General features: G+C 46.4%; 1 protein-coding gene and 1 pseudogene across 3 annotated transcripts in view; both read right to left on the bottom strand.

Annotated features, from left to right (window-relative positions):
- The window catches only part of raptor (regulatory associated protein of MTOR complex 1), a 50,246-nt gene extending 45,463 nt beyond the window's left edge, over positions 1–4,783 (bottom strand). For both annotated transcript variants that reach the window (XM_077634276.1, XM_077634277.1), the window contains exons 1-3: positions 4,482–4,783; positions 1,368–1,470; positions 730–890 (exon numbers count right to left, since the gene is read on the bottom strand). In XM_077634276.1, coding sequence (XP_077490402.1) covers positions 730–890; positions 1,368–1,470; positions 4,482–4,628 — 411 coding nt within the window. In that variant the 5' untranslated portion in view covers positions 4,629–4,783. The remainder of the gene's footprint in view (positions 1–729; positions 891–1,367; positions 1,471–4,481) is intronic.
- A 4,038-nt stretch (positions 4,784–8,821) lies between these two features.
- On the bottom strand, positions 8,822–10,978 carry LOC144102245 (uncharacterized; annotated as a pseudogene). The gene is made up of 6 exons (XR_013308190.1): positions 10,856–10,978; positions 10,606–10,792; positions 9,907–10,197; positions 9,446–9,614; positions 9,224–9,372; positions 8,822–9,059 (listed from the first exon to the last, which is right to left on the bottom strand). The product of XR_013308190.1 is annotated as an uncharacterized LOC144102245 (transcript).
- Positions 10,979–14,633: the final 3,655 nt, after the last annotated feature.

Raw genomic sequence — 14,633 nt, 5'->3', positions numbered from 1 at the left:
TTTTTTTTTAACTCAACACTGAAAGTAGGAGGAGTCAATCAACACGTGGAGTGCCTTACAGCCAGTCCCATGGTGGCTTGCCGCTCTGCATTCAACAGAGTGATACGTAAATCAAAGAGTCCACGCATATTTTTATTCCCTTGGGCCTAATTTGCGGCTATGTTGTCTCCGACTGAAACTATTTATCCACAGAAACCTAAAAAGAACTAAATAAAAGCGAAACCGAAGCCGCCACAGGACTGACTTAAAGGCACTTCACGCGTTGGTTGACTCCTACTTTCGGAGGTGAGTTAAAAAAAAATGCGGGAGGCGGGACATTTAATCCAATTTAAATTAGGGAAATTGGCCGCACAGGACAATAATTCGAAGTTTCTAAGAATGCTCGGAACGTGTAGATCGAGTTCCCGCGGCAAAATGACGAGTTCAGATTCTCCTTTAGTGTCCCTTTAAAATCTTTTGGTTTGCGTTGCACAGTGCTATATCTAGGCAGGGCATACCTGCTACATTGGTTTTGGCTCAGTGGCTGTGGCACTGAGCTGATTCCCCGTTGTGGCAACTATAACTCTGATGAAAATGAAAAGTGCAATAACGCCTGTGCGCCGAGACTTGGCCACATATTAAGGACACCCGAGTGACTGCAGCTCAACCACACAGCTTCATGAGCACTACGTTCCAGGTGCAGCTTTGTCAAGCAGAACAGAGGCCAAAGGGGGTGGAATAGGAGCTTGCCTTGGAGTTTCGCCTGAGGGAGGAGCAGAGTTTCTTGACCTCCTCCACGGTGGGGTCGAGGCTGAGCTTGTAGCGGGCGCGTGACTGCCACCGTTCGTACTGCTTCTGCAGGGCCGCTCCGATGCCCTCGAGGGCTTTCTGTGGGGGCGACTGCAGTGGGTCTGCGCAAAGAATGCCACGTCAAAAAAATCTCCTCAATGTTTACTACGCCTGTGAATACGACATCCCACGACAGTAGCCTGTTGCGGCGAAAATGGTGAAAGCGCTTGTTCGTGCCGCTCTGCGCAGAGGGCACCACAAATGCGTAAAACGGAACTCGGAGCAGCGACGCTCTCCTTTCCCCTTCTCCCTCCTCAAAATCTTTCATATTGCCGCACCAACACAAATGTCGAAGCCAGAGAACCAGGAAACATACAAAGAGATACAGCACGGGAAGGACAGGACAGTATCGTTAGCTGTCCATGACACCCACACAACATGCCTGTGCGACAGCTTTACTTCCTAGAGTAGTAATAACTGAGCAGATTTTTTGCCACACAAATAACCACCATAAAGTAAAAAAACAGCAACAAAATAAGCTACACTGCCGGAAGCAGGAAATTCACGAAGCACGACACCGTCTTGCTTCTGATGCTTACCAAGCCAGCACTCCAGTCGGGCACAAGGCTGTGTTTTCACTACATCCGGCGGGTCGACACCGATGTTGAGACACATGACAAGAGCAACGCTGACCGTCTTCATCTGCAATGAAGAGGCATAGGCTGCACCAACAGATGTGATCACTGGCTCTAGGACTAATGTTTAAACACCGGAGAAACTGCCACCTTACCTCCTTTAACATCATGGAGATACCACCGCTATTCATGTAAAATGCTATAAGACATTCAAACAAGCAATCTTTGTTATTCACAAAAGAACCGATAAAAGGCAGCACATAGTGAACATTTTTTTTCTTGAGTAAACAAAACACAAAACAAAACAGAGTTACATCACTGCGGGAAGCAGATAGCATGTCACTAGGAGCTTCATGTCAGAGAAAAAAAACTTGACAACAAGGATGGAAACTAACAATGAACCTGAGTAAAGGCAAGAAAGAAAACAAAATGCGATATGACAATGTAGATGAAAAATTGGAAAACAACAATCAATCAATATATAAAGTGATAGTGAGAAAAGTTTGGTATGACAAGAGGATGGCAACAACAAAGAACAAATGCATATGTGAACATTAAAACCAGGTAAAAGAATACATTTCCGGGCCTGAAAAACATTCATGACCAAGCAGAGGACATGAAAGAGATCACAAAATTGTAAGTGGTACAATCACATTAGTTCTTTTATGCACCTTCAGAGACACAAGGGCTTTCAATTCATCTGTCTGCACTTCCCATCCATTTCACTCGGGAATGATCTTCCTGATTCAATTGCATCACTAACTAGTCCTGTTTCATTCTGTGAGCACTTTTTTAGCATGTACTGCTAGAATCAACAAGAGATGTATGAAGGTGGTGATACTCATCTGACATGAATCAAGCTCGATGAAAATAGTAACATGTTCAAGTTGCCCTCAGTGCTCCCACTAGTGTGGACCTTTGCGCTCTCGATGCAAAAGAGTGGTAATAACAATCTTTTATTTGCGCATGATGTCATCCTTCGAGGCATGCCATGTAGAATGTGAGGCAAGTGCTCACACACAAGTGCATCTGGTTTGGTTTGGTTTATTGGGGTTTAACATCCCGAAGCGACTCAGGCTATGAGGGATGCTGCTGAAGGGCTCCGGAAATTTATACCACCTGGTATTCTTGCACGTGCACTGACATCGCACAGTACATGGGCCTCTAGAATTTTGGCTCCATCGAAATTTGAGTGCCGCGGCCGGGATCGAACCCACGTCTTTCAGGTCAGCAGCCAAGCGCCATAACCACCGAGCCACCGCAGCAGCTACAAGTGCATCTACCAGCTGGCCTCCCAAGCATGGGGTTAGTGCCTTTCGAGCAGCTCTATGTGGGTGCAAACCAGTCTCGTCTAATTTACTAAAAGACCCCAAACATTGCTCACACCCTAAAAATCGTGTTAGCTTCAACAGCTCAAAAAGCCCGAGAAGCTCCCTCCACAAAAACCTCCACTGGCCCTAGACGACCTATCTATGAACACCGCCGGCGACTCATTTCGAACAAGAGATGATACCAGCACACCTACTATTTGTACGATTTCAGTGGTACGATGGGGGTAACGGGGAAGGAATACTCGAGGAAAGCATGGTGGACAAAGCGTAGCAGCTCCTATTTTATATCAATAGCCACATGTCTTTTAATGAGCTCAGCAATGATGGATGAGAAAATAAACACGGATTTACCGCTGATGTGTCAATCTGGCCACTTCTTTGTGGTTTTTGGCACTCGAAAGCTCCCCAAGTGCATAATTTTTTCATCATATCTACGTAGTTGGGTTGGTGTCCTAGTGGAAACTTAAAGTAATTATACAAACGAAGAAAGCTCTAGCAACGTGTCCTTAACAGAGTAGTTCTACCAATATTTCACGTTACTTCTTCCGCAACACACTACTCTAGTGCCTTAGATAAGCCAGCTCATGTCTGTACGCTTACAGTGAAAGTTTCTGCGCCTTTCTTTTCTCCCTGATGTCCACTTCCTCACCTCGACGTGAAACAACGTATGCGCCCCAATAAAGCTGAAGTCAAACTCCGGCACAACAGAATGCTTCTGGTCAAATATTTTGCCGAATCCCACAAGGTAGTGTAGGTTTGTAATTAGGAAGTAAGCACTCATTACCATCCACCCGAGCGCAGCCATACGGCTACAAAGAAAATCTATACAACTTTCACAGCTACTTAGAAGAAAAATTTGCCCTGGCCTGTGGTCTTGAAATGCGAAAGCTGTACCGTTATCCTCTGGAGCCGTACAGCTGCACATGGGGGGATGATTAAGGAGTACTTATACTCCCTTATTACACTAGAAGGCTCTGAGTACATTTAAACTGTGGCCACAAGTGGAAGCGACTACACCACCACCAGGAACAATTTAACGCAACATAGTTGCCTTCCTTTCGCGATTCCCAAGTGCTCCCGTTTTTGTTTGTTTACAATCCCGCTTGGGCAGCTGCTTGCAGCGTTGGCTTCGCGCATAACCGCCTGCGCCCCGCGTCCTTGTCCGGCACAGGCGGTCATCGAATCGCCGAAGACGCGCTGCGCGAGCGTCACGCTCTCACGTGACTTCGTCTAGCGCACTCGGTCGCGATCTGCCCAATCTGGGCCGGCGCTCCCTTTCCCCTCGCCCTCGGTTGCGGACACGTGCGCCGCTGACCGAGCATGCGCGAGCCCATAGAATGATACATATGAATGATACAGCGTACACAATTTCGAACGCTCAGACGTGGCGTAGCTACTGCGGCGACAGAAGAACGACCACATACTCGCAAGAGAAATAACTGCTACTAATACGAGCGCGGCGCCTGCCGATGCCGTACTAAAGAAACGGGAATCGTGTAGAAAGCACAGCAGGCGGAGGCGCTGACGGGGGGGTCATTGTGGTTTCGTAATAACTGTGGCAGGAGATCACGCGGGAATGCATCATCTGCAGATTAGCACCACGCACGCATCAAGTCAAGCGGGCACAGGGGGGAGGGGGGCGCGATCGCCGCGGAGTTTGGGGCGCACAGTGAGAGTACATGTTCACCACGCAGAATGCGACGCTCGAGGTGGCGAGTCGCCGGTAAACGATGAATGAACAACTCACCCGCTCTTTCATTCGCCAAGTCTGTGTGGGTATGCTCTCAGTAGATTCGGCCGCGTGCCGAGCATCGTTGAAGGCCAGGGGCACCTTCCAATCCGGCAACTGACTGGAATCGTCGTCCAACTCCGGTTCTCGCATGGCTGCAACCATTGACAACGGAGGCAAGGGCCTGCCAATGTTCGATCAACTTAAGCTCGCGGCCGGCATTTCTTTAGCGCGCACAGCCGCTTTTCAGGAGGCACCGCACACGCACAACCGCAACGAGATTGTTTTCATTTTTTTTCTCCTATGAAGCGAACAAAAACGAAGGGGGAGAGATACCATGGTTGCCGACTGCATTGTAGATTCGTTCGCGTCGCAGTCTCGCAGTGTGCTTTAGGTGGTTTGCATTTATAATGATTAGGTCTGTAGTTATAATCAATATAGTATCGCTATAAAATACATAAAACATAAAAACAGAACTCTATGGGGAGGGTTGTCTCGACTCTCTCAACTATGAACTACTTTCTAGTAGTGGCAAATTTGAACTGCTCAAGAACAAAGTGAAAATAAAAATACCGTTATAACTCGATTTAAAGCCTTGGTAATGGTCGCACATGTACTGCGGCTGTGAAATTGGACCAGAAACTGACCTGGACTCCCCAGAAGAAATGCTGGAGCTTCGTAATTATATTTTTGACGTGTCCTCATCTTTGGTGCACGTTTTCGTGGCGCGTGCACCCTATCGTGGGCTCAACACGTGCTTGTACCCTGGTGCTCATCAACGCATACACAGAGTTTGGCCCGGTCAATTACATATAGTACGTCCTAGCGCAAACAACAAAAAGAAAGAGAAAAACGTTTAATGCATAGAATGGTTGGGTGGGCCCTCATTCCAGAAGCCCATTGGCTTTTGCCGCCGCTCTGAAAGCTGGTCTTCCGACTGCAAGCTGAACAGCACCGCCTCCCAGTCCTCATTTGTTGGGTGCTGGGGTCCTTATGACTGCATGTGAATTCAAAGTCTGTATCTTCTTCAGTTCTGAGTATTCTATTTGCATGTTTACTAATCTTTCCTCTTGTGTAGTTACGACATGCAGTACGTCTGGGAGTCCGTAATTGCACATGAGACCTTCTTGGAAACCATCGCCGCTTCCTCATCCTGGGTGATTCCCTGGCATCGAATTGATGCCCCATTAACTAATTTTCCTTTACGCGTCCTTGAATGCTATCGTAGATATCCCGTTGACCGCGGTCCTGCCGCGTCCACGTAAATTTCCTCTTCCATCGCGCCCCATATGTTTCCCTGATGGAGTTTGCCCTAGACTTTATTCTTTTCTTATGATAGTCGGAGTGAATATTTCTCGGAATGGGCTGCACCTCGATCTTGCTTCTAAGCTGATCTCCCTAGTCATCTATGTCCTCTGTAGACCAAACGCATGGGAGCCTGTTTATCGAGTGGCCTTCAGTAATTTCATCTACAGTATTGTCAATGCCCATGTGTAGTAATCTTTCTGTTCCTGCGTTTACCGGGATACCAAGTGCTTTTTATATACTTTTCGTATTGCGACGTCCAGCTTGTTCTTTTCATTTTTTTTTAAATTTAAGATATGGTGCTGTGTAAGCCATTCTGCTCACGATAAAAGCCTGTATTAAATTTACGGTTTCGCCGCCGCGGTGGCTGAGTGGTTACGGCGCTCGGCTGTCGGCCCGGAAGACGCGGGTTCGATCCCGGCCGCGGCGGTCGAATTTCGATGGAGGCGAAATTCTAGAGGCTCGTGTGCTGTGCAATGTCAGTGCACGTAAAAGAACCCCAAGTGGTCGAAATTTCCGGAGCCCTTCACTACGGCGTCCCTCACAGCCTGAGTCGCTTTGGGACTTTAAACCCCCATAAACCAAACCTAAATTTATGGTTTCTTTAAGTCCATGCTTGTGGTTTGATACCATACTAATGATTCTCGCCACTTGCTCAGTCAATTGTTGCCTATAAATCGCCTAATCACTCCGCGTATTGTTGCCCTTCGAGTCTATTAACATACCTAATATTTTCGCGAACAACAAAGACTGGAAGGAAAGCAAAGGACGCACGCTGTCATGAGTTTTCTTTGTAGCCTTCTTTCTTTGCACTGTAACCTACATGATGTTGGAGAAAGGTTCCGTATTCAAACTTTTTGGATGTGTGACAAATTTTTAACTTATAGTTTTTGGGGAAGGAAATGACACAGTATCCGTCTCACATCTCCTCGGTTGACACCTGAACCGCGCCGTAAGGAAAGGGATAAAGGAGGGACTGAGAGAAGAAAGGTACCGTAGTGGAGGGCGGAATGATTTTGACCACCTGGGGATCTTTAACATGCACTGACTTCGCACAGCACACGGGCTCCTTTGCGTTTCGCCTCCATCGAAACGCAGCCACCGCGTTCGGGTTCGAACCAGGGTACTCAGGATACTCGGGAACCAGGGTACTCAGCGTCCTAACCACTGAGCCATCGTGGCGGGTTCAGCGTTCTAATTTTTGAACGCGCTGGTCGTATTGCAAAGGGCTGCCTGCAGATGTTATTTTCAGAGATGCCCAATAAAGTTTCAATTGCATAAGAATGTTGTTCATTTTTGCCCTTCCATGTGCTATTTTATCCCTTCTAAATACCTGTAAAAGAGCAAAATCGACCATGGCCTTCACACCCCTACCTGGTCCCCTGTAGATCACGAAGGATATACCATGGGCCTCCGTGGGATACAGAAACCCTGGACGAAGTGATGTGTAGGGGATGTCCCCAGATGATTTCAGAATCTGCCAAGGATATCCACATATCCTGTCAAGATATTACACGGATGTCCTTTGGACGTCAGTGTTGTCACTCTGTGCTGATCATGATGCTTGCAGAATGACTGAGTCATAGCTACAACTACAAGTCATGACTTTCATAGGGCATAATACATTTCATTTCATCATCTATGACTATACATGTTCGTTTACGTGTGTTGTGACATTATGCACCAGTGTTCCGTCATCCTCTGAATTTCGTGCCATGGCACGAGGCTTTCTATGACATCCATTTAGATGTGTTGGGATGCGTTGTGCGCATAGCGGCATGTACGAGTCGTTTGCTAGTCCAGCTGGCAGCCAATTACTCGCCGCGAGCAAAATGCATATCGTCTGCTCAACTATACAGGTTTCAGCCATAGAGTTTCTAGGTTTACTAAGGAACTCTATGGGTTTCAGCACTTCGGAGTGCGCTGAAAAACAAACATATAGTAACCGATGCGGTAAACTATAATTCGAACACACGTGAAACTGACTGCAGCGTATAAGCAGAACAGCCCGCCTACTCATCGTGGAGAAAGCTCCATTGTCCAGATGCCCATAAGTCAGGGCGATGGCGTCACAGTCCTGTGTTGGAGCATGCGGATATAAAACTCCCGATTCACCGTCTGCCCTTGTGGGACGAACTGATGGTGTATGACACCTCTGGCATCAAAAAAAAACTATTAGCATCGCCCTCGTTTTGGTCTTCTGTCGCCGCACCTTTCTCGACGCCGGAGAGCTTGTGGACCACCATTCGGTGCCCTGCCTCTTTGTTTGAGGATCGTATTGAAAACACCATGTTTCGTCTTCAGAGATGATGCTGTCGACTAATGCAGCATCCTTCTCTGCCTCGGAGAGCAAATCAGCGCTCACTGATGCCCACGTGTCCTTCTGGTCCTGTGTGAGGGAGTGTGGCACAAGTCTGGCATTCAGCTTTCATTTCCCCAAGTTCGCACGCAAAATTTGGTGGCATGTTGTCTTACTAATGTCGAGAGCATCTGATAGCACACGGACTGTAATGGTGTGGTCTTGCTGTACGATTTCCCTGATCCGAGCCACATTGTTTTCAGTCCGTGAGGTTGAAGGGCGCCCCTGCCTTGTGTCGTCTTCCACCGACGTTCTCCCTGAAACGAACCTCTTGTGCCACTCGAAAACTTGCGCCCGCGAAAATGTCCCTTTGCTGTAAGCGTTACGAAGGAGCTCATACGTCTGTATGGCTGTCTTGCCAAGCTTCACACAGAATTTTATGTTTATATGCTGTTCGAGGTGGGCGTCCATCTTTCCACATTCACTCACAGTAGAATGCACAGACGACCAGTGACAACGTATTTTTCGACTTGTAAATTGCTCAGGTTAGCCCGAAAAGATGGTGCATACACACCAACATTTCCTTTCGGGAATCATTTCTAGAGAAGAAAATAAATCAGTCTCGAAACTTTACGGACAAAGGTTGTATTTTGATTGCTGGATTGAATATGCCACCGAAATGCTGGCCAAGCTATATTCTAAATACAAAATTGAGAGTTAGATGCTGGTACACGTATGAAAGATTGCAGTAAAATTTTAATGTATACACGTAAAGCAAAGCCTGTAAGGTACTCCATACAGCAGCATGGCCAATGGCCATTTTCAAGTTTGGTGTCATTGGTGGTTGTCTGGTCCCAGGCTGCATCAACACACGATATTGTATTGCACTGACACGACCAGGTGGCTTACAGTGGTCATGCCCATATATGATGAATATCCTGAGGCACGCTGTGCTTGATAATATGGCTTCACAATGGTTTGGAGCATAGAGACTGAAAAATTAAACAAAGGAATTTGTTGTCAATATTAGAAGTTACACTTCAGTTATTTCCGTTTTTGTTTCCTTAGCCCAAATTTTGTTTTGTATCTCTTTGAGGTCTTGGACCTTAAAGACTTTACAAAAAATTGTTTTTGTAATGCTAAGTAAACTGCTTACCATATGTAGGCTCTGCTTTCACGGGACAAGCAACGGCAGTACCCTTCCTTGCTTTTGGGTACTTTATTTTCCATTGAGACAGTCCTTCAGCTGTGGTGGCCTGTCCTTTGCTGGCATTCTCATTGAAATGGAGTATTGCAAGTTGTGTTCTGAAAAAACCAGACAAATAATTCGAGCGGGTCATCAGGTGTAAATTTTCGCATAATATCATTCACTACTTACCTTGCACGCATGCCCTCAGGTGAGAAGCATACAGACTTTGGTGCAAAGCCTATCAGTACACTGTGGAAAGCCTCCAAGCTGAAGGTGTGTGTACAAGGAGCCAGTTGCCTAATGTCTTTCAGGAGACGAGGTGAGTTCACAACTTCTACAAACTTGTGTGTGGTTGTCCCTGCATTGACAAATCAATTTCCCAGAAAAGCCTTCTCCATCTTTTTAGGCGGGCACAACTTCCAAAACTATGAACAAACAACTTATATATCCACTGAATACAGCAAATAGTTCTTTGGGAAAGGTTCAAAACTAGCTGGATGCCAGCAACTTGGCTGTTTCACGAAGCATGTCGCAAGCCATGCTTCATCACAAGAACATGATTCTAATGTGGAAAGCAAATAAACATTTAGGAAACAAATTCAGGGCTCTGCAAAAGGCACATCTTGCTTTCAAATAGATACAGTACTCACCAGGAACTAGGCATTCCCTCTCTCCAAGGTCATCGTGCGTACAATGCGTGTAGCGCCCTGGATGTCCCATGTGCATATTTGCAACGTGCCACTCCATGCTTTTCTATATGTCTGTCAGTAGCTCTGCATTGCCATCGATGAGGGCTGCACACCAATACAGGTGATTACTGGCTGGCTGAATCCATATCTCCAGTACACTGCATCCAGCTCGTTTTGCATGGACAGCCAGCTTCTTCTTGATGCCTGGAATGGAGGTGTAATAATTAATGAAGATAAATCCTTCCTTCATTATATGTTAATCTGGCTCTTGAGCTTCTACCCCGAAACACCCGCCTTCCCTCTCCTCGCCTCCAGAACTCAAGGAATCTGGCTTCACACCACAGTGCTTATCCGCAACCTGTGCATGCATGGCTGGCGTTTCCCTCTAGTCATTCATATAAAAAACAGCCAAAAAGGATAGCAAACAGATAAAACTTTCCCCCACCTTTTCGCCTCTTCAAATTCAGGAACCTCTCCCACTGCTTCACTATATTTACTACAATTTTGCTGTCTGCCCAGCTTTTCTTGTAGTAAAGTCTGCTTGCAACAATGAAATTTAATTAGTCTAAAATTTTGCCGCATTCGACAAAACATCACGCAGGAAGCACTCTTATCTGCGAAGCGTGGCAATGAGTGTCAGATATGTTCATTCGGTGCTACCTTTCGAGATATGACAACAATCGAAGTAGTGCCGGATGGTGGGCTCCTGCGTCCGCATGTATTTAGTGACTTGGCCGTGCCGGTCAGTTGTCATTGACATCACTTTGAGCCCCGGCTCCTTCACCATGTTGAGGCTCTTCACAAATGCGAACTTCTCCATGGAGGTGCTTTATTTTGCATCTGCACACTTTTGTCGGGGAAAAAAGCTAAGTTACATCACAAAGCCACTTTATTAAAAAGCTGTACCTACCTCCCCGACTTGTACTTGCTCGAAGTGAAGAATTTTGTTGAGCTGGGCAACGTGCAGAGAGTAGGTTAAAAATTTTGCATAAAATCCTGGAGAATCGCAGCGTCCAATGCCAGCCAAGTCCACAGTACAACCTTCCAAGTGGTGAAACAACTCCTCCTGTTGTTGTTGCCAGATCTGGTATGACAAAGGTGCAGTTTTTAAACATCACATCAAACGCAGAACACTATTACACTGCTTCTTTGCTTCTGTCCTTGACAGCCCAATGGTCACTTAAACTCCCTTGGACGTCCTGAGGACGTTTAAGACGTCCTGCGGACGTCCAGTAGATTTTCAGTGCTTACTGGGAGGTACCATGAAACGATTTCGAGAAGCTCTTTTCAGAACTCTTCTTTAAGATATGAGGGTGAAGAAACATTGCAATTCGTAACCAGAAGCAATTGATGTGTTATACAGAGTTGAATAAAATGGGACATATAGAAATGTACGGACAGTACTGTACGCATGCCTGACCAACTTTAAATGCTTCACTTGCTTTGCAGCAGATGCTGCCAACAGCGTTGCTCTTTTATTTTGATTATTGTGCTCATCTGGTGCTACCTACATTCCGCATGTGCACTTTCGACTTGAGTACTTGTCGCTGTAATGACGGCTTGGGCCGCATCATTCACTGGAGAGTGGAGGAGAAATGGCGTCTGGAATTTTCTACCCTTTTTTCTTCAAAAGTGAGTGCAGTGGTTCGAAAATGAATAGCTGTTGCTGCGTCTTTTGGAAAATCAAGCTGCTTTGAGGTCACTCTGTCAGAAAATCATTTCATGGACCTTTTGTGTAAATTCACGATCAAAATATTATGGGACACGTGTTCTCGAAAAAAAGTTTATTGCATTTCTGTCTCGTGAGGCAGCCGCATGGTATTGCTGCCAAGGTATAGAGCACACTTGCCCCCACATACAGTGGCACATTGCAGGCGACCGAATTACGCGACAGAGCCGCAAAATTTTTTTTTTCCCACATACTCATGTCCCGTACACTTTTGATCGCGATAGTATGTGGACCCTCCAGAACACATGCCTCACAGACCAGATATTACATCACCACATACAGACAGAACCTTGTGTCTTTTAAAACGAGAGGGGTTTTGATACTGACAGGCACATGGGCAGACCCAGGGTCTTCACCCGAGAGGGGGATCAGCTCATGAGAGGTTGTTCGATATTATTAAAAGCAAGGCAGAGTGATCAAGTTTTTCAGTGCTTTCACTCAAAATGATGACTTACTGCTTGAACTGAAGTAACTAATTTTGAAATATTGGTTCAGCAATTCTTCATTTTGCAATGCACAACCTTTCTACTACCTTGTCGATCGCAGGAAGCAGGCAGCCTTGTTGGTAGTTGTAAAACGTTTGTGACGTGAACACCTGCACGTTCAGATAGTTGAACATCCGGAGCACTGAGGTGGGACTGGTGCCATCGAACAACATAGTTGCTGACATCAGCACGTTGCCTGCCGCCTTGCCGTTGATCATGGCTTGGCTTGACCATGTGAGGAAGTAGTAATTTGCACACAGCGTCTGTATTTGCAGCCAAGTCCCAGACACATGACTCACACTTTTGCAAGTGGCAAAGCACTTGCGGCACACTTGAAATAGTTCCTTCAGGCAACTTTCAAATATGATAAATTTTCTATCATCTTGTGGAAGGACTTCCTCAGTGCTGGAGTCAACTCTGAAACAATGTAAAGTGAGTTGCAATCGTTAAATTGTCACGTGATGCTGCCGAGATAACTGGAAGCTAGAATTTAACAGCAATAAAGAGCAGTAAACGTAATGGTTGCCCATACCGACACTGTGTCTTCTGTGTTGTAGTGCACATTTTTGCATGCTGTGCATTTTTTTTGCTTGTAAGTAATGTTATGACAAGTTTACAAAGCTTGCAAGATTTTTTGTCTCATTGATGTTGCATGAGCAGCTCTTTGTGCCATTGAATATTGCGAAAGCATTTCAGTGGATTAGGAGCTGCTTTATGGATATTCATAGGGTGCAAAGTTGGCCAGGTGGAGAGAGGTCATGTGCACCACCACAATGCAATTATGCGAGCGCAGACACTACGATACTCATACCTGCCCCTGCCCAAGAAAGGGGAGGACATCCTTATGTGCTCTTCTAACTACTAAATCACTGATCTGATTTTTAGTCACGCCATCATAATGAAACGGCATTCAGTGCACGTGCTAAAGGTGTATGTATTAAGTCGTAATTATTACCCAGGAAGGTCTCTTTAAGTGATGGAAAAAACTCCGAGCTCTGCAGTGTTATTCTCCCCTTCTTCACAGTCTGGGGCGTCGGATTCTATGGGACTGGATGACTGTTGTGGAGCGAATGAGATGGGAGACGGTGCTCGACCATGAGTTGGTATAGAGGGGACTGTTTGGGAGGGAGAGGGTGGTAGAGGAGAAGAAAAAGGTGGTGCTGTGGAGGTTGGAGCAGCACTTGTATTGGTGCAAGCTTCACAGTGCGTGCTGGTGGTCTGCCTGGCATCTGTCTGCATGTGCATATCCTTTCCGAGGGAAATGTGGAGGTTCACCTGTGTATCTGAAAGTTAATGAAGGAAATGAAACTCGTGCAATGGCACGAGCTTTTTGCTTATACAACGTTAATATCGCATAGTTATGGTCGCCTCGTTATCAACTAATAGGCATGTGACTGCCAAACTTGATATCAGCCATAGCTATGACTACCTGCATCTTAAATACGTGATGGCCTCCTTCGGAAGCCTAAAAAATGATTTTATACATTATCCCAGCACTTCCCCAAATTGGAACTGACACATCACGAATGCCTCCTTCAGAATTTGTCAAGCATTCAGTGGTGCCAGTGAATAATGAATGGTTCTACCAGTGCTCCTTCCCTCTTCCTAAACCACGACAAAATTATTGCGACACAATAAATTTATTCTTGTGGAATGTGGGTAGAACACGAACGCGCCGCTGCTGCAAGGAAAATCTTACATCGTGCTCGCACATCACGGCCGTCAGTCTGGCAGGCAACAGTGAAGGTATTTTTGGGGGTCTGTGTGCAGCTGTCAAACATTTGAGGCGAAGTTTGCACCTCTTCGGCTGTCAAAACTACTTCCACATCCTGCGGTTCGGGTAGTTCCTAAAAAAAGGAAAAGCTGTTAGCAACCGAAAGAAAGGACAATAAATTGTAATAAAGTTGATCATTTTCATCTCGCGAACTTACCTCGGATATTCTGCGCTTTTTTGGCGGTGCGCCGGGCGACAGGTTTTGCGTCGGTACGGCGTCTCGCTTGAGGCGAGCGTTCTTCAAATCCATTCCGAGGCTTCGAAGGACATCCAGGTTCGTTTCGTAGTCGCCCGGTAGAAAGTGCTCGGAGCACACGAACCCGATCTGACTGCCCTTATCGCGGTTAATTGCGCGAAGCCACACGGCTCTTCGCTGCGGGTCTCCGGGCAACTTGTGAAATCTAACATTATTGCTTCCATTCTGGTAAGTCGTGCGGCACTGTCTCACAAGGCAAACAGTTGGCATGGCGTGCGCTGAAACGCTGATAACACGCTGAAAACCACAGCCCAGAGCTGCCACGACACAAAGAGCAGCGAGCTACTGTAGCGAGCAGCCGGAGGTCCGCGTTGGATCGAGTTGTCTGGTCACAAACAGGTAATTGGGTTCGTGCAAACGCCGCGAGTCGTGTCGGACTGGACTCGACCCTTCCACTCCGCCCAAAGGGTACGTTGAGAAGCAGCCCCTCCGCAAAATACACAT

This window comes from Amblyomma americanum, chromosome 8 (genome assembly GCF_052857255.1).
Source record: "Amblyomma americanum isolate KBUSLIRL-KWMA chromosome 8, ASM5285725v1, whole genome shotgun sequence".
Classification (NCBI taxonomy): domain Eukaryota; kingdom Metazoa; phylum Arthropoda; class Arachnida; order Ixodida; family Ixodidae; genus Amblyomma; species Amblyomma americanum.
This window is presented reverse-complemented; position numbering and strand designations above follow the sequence as displayed.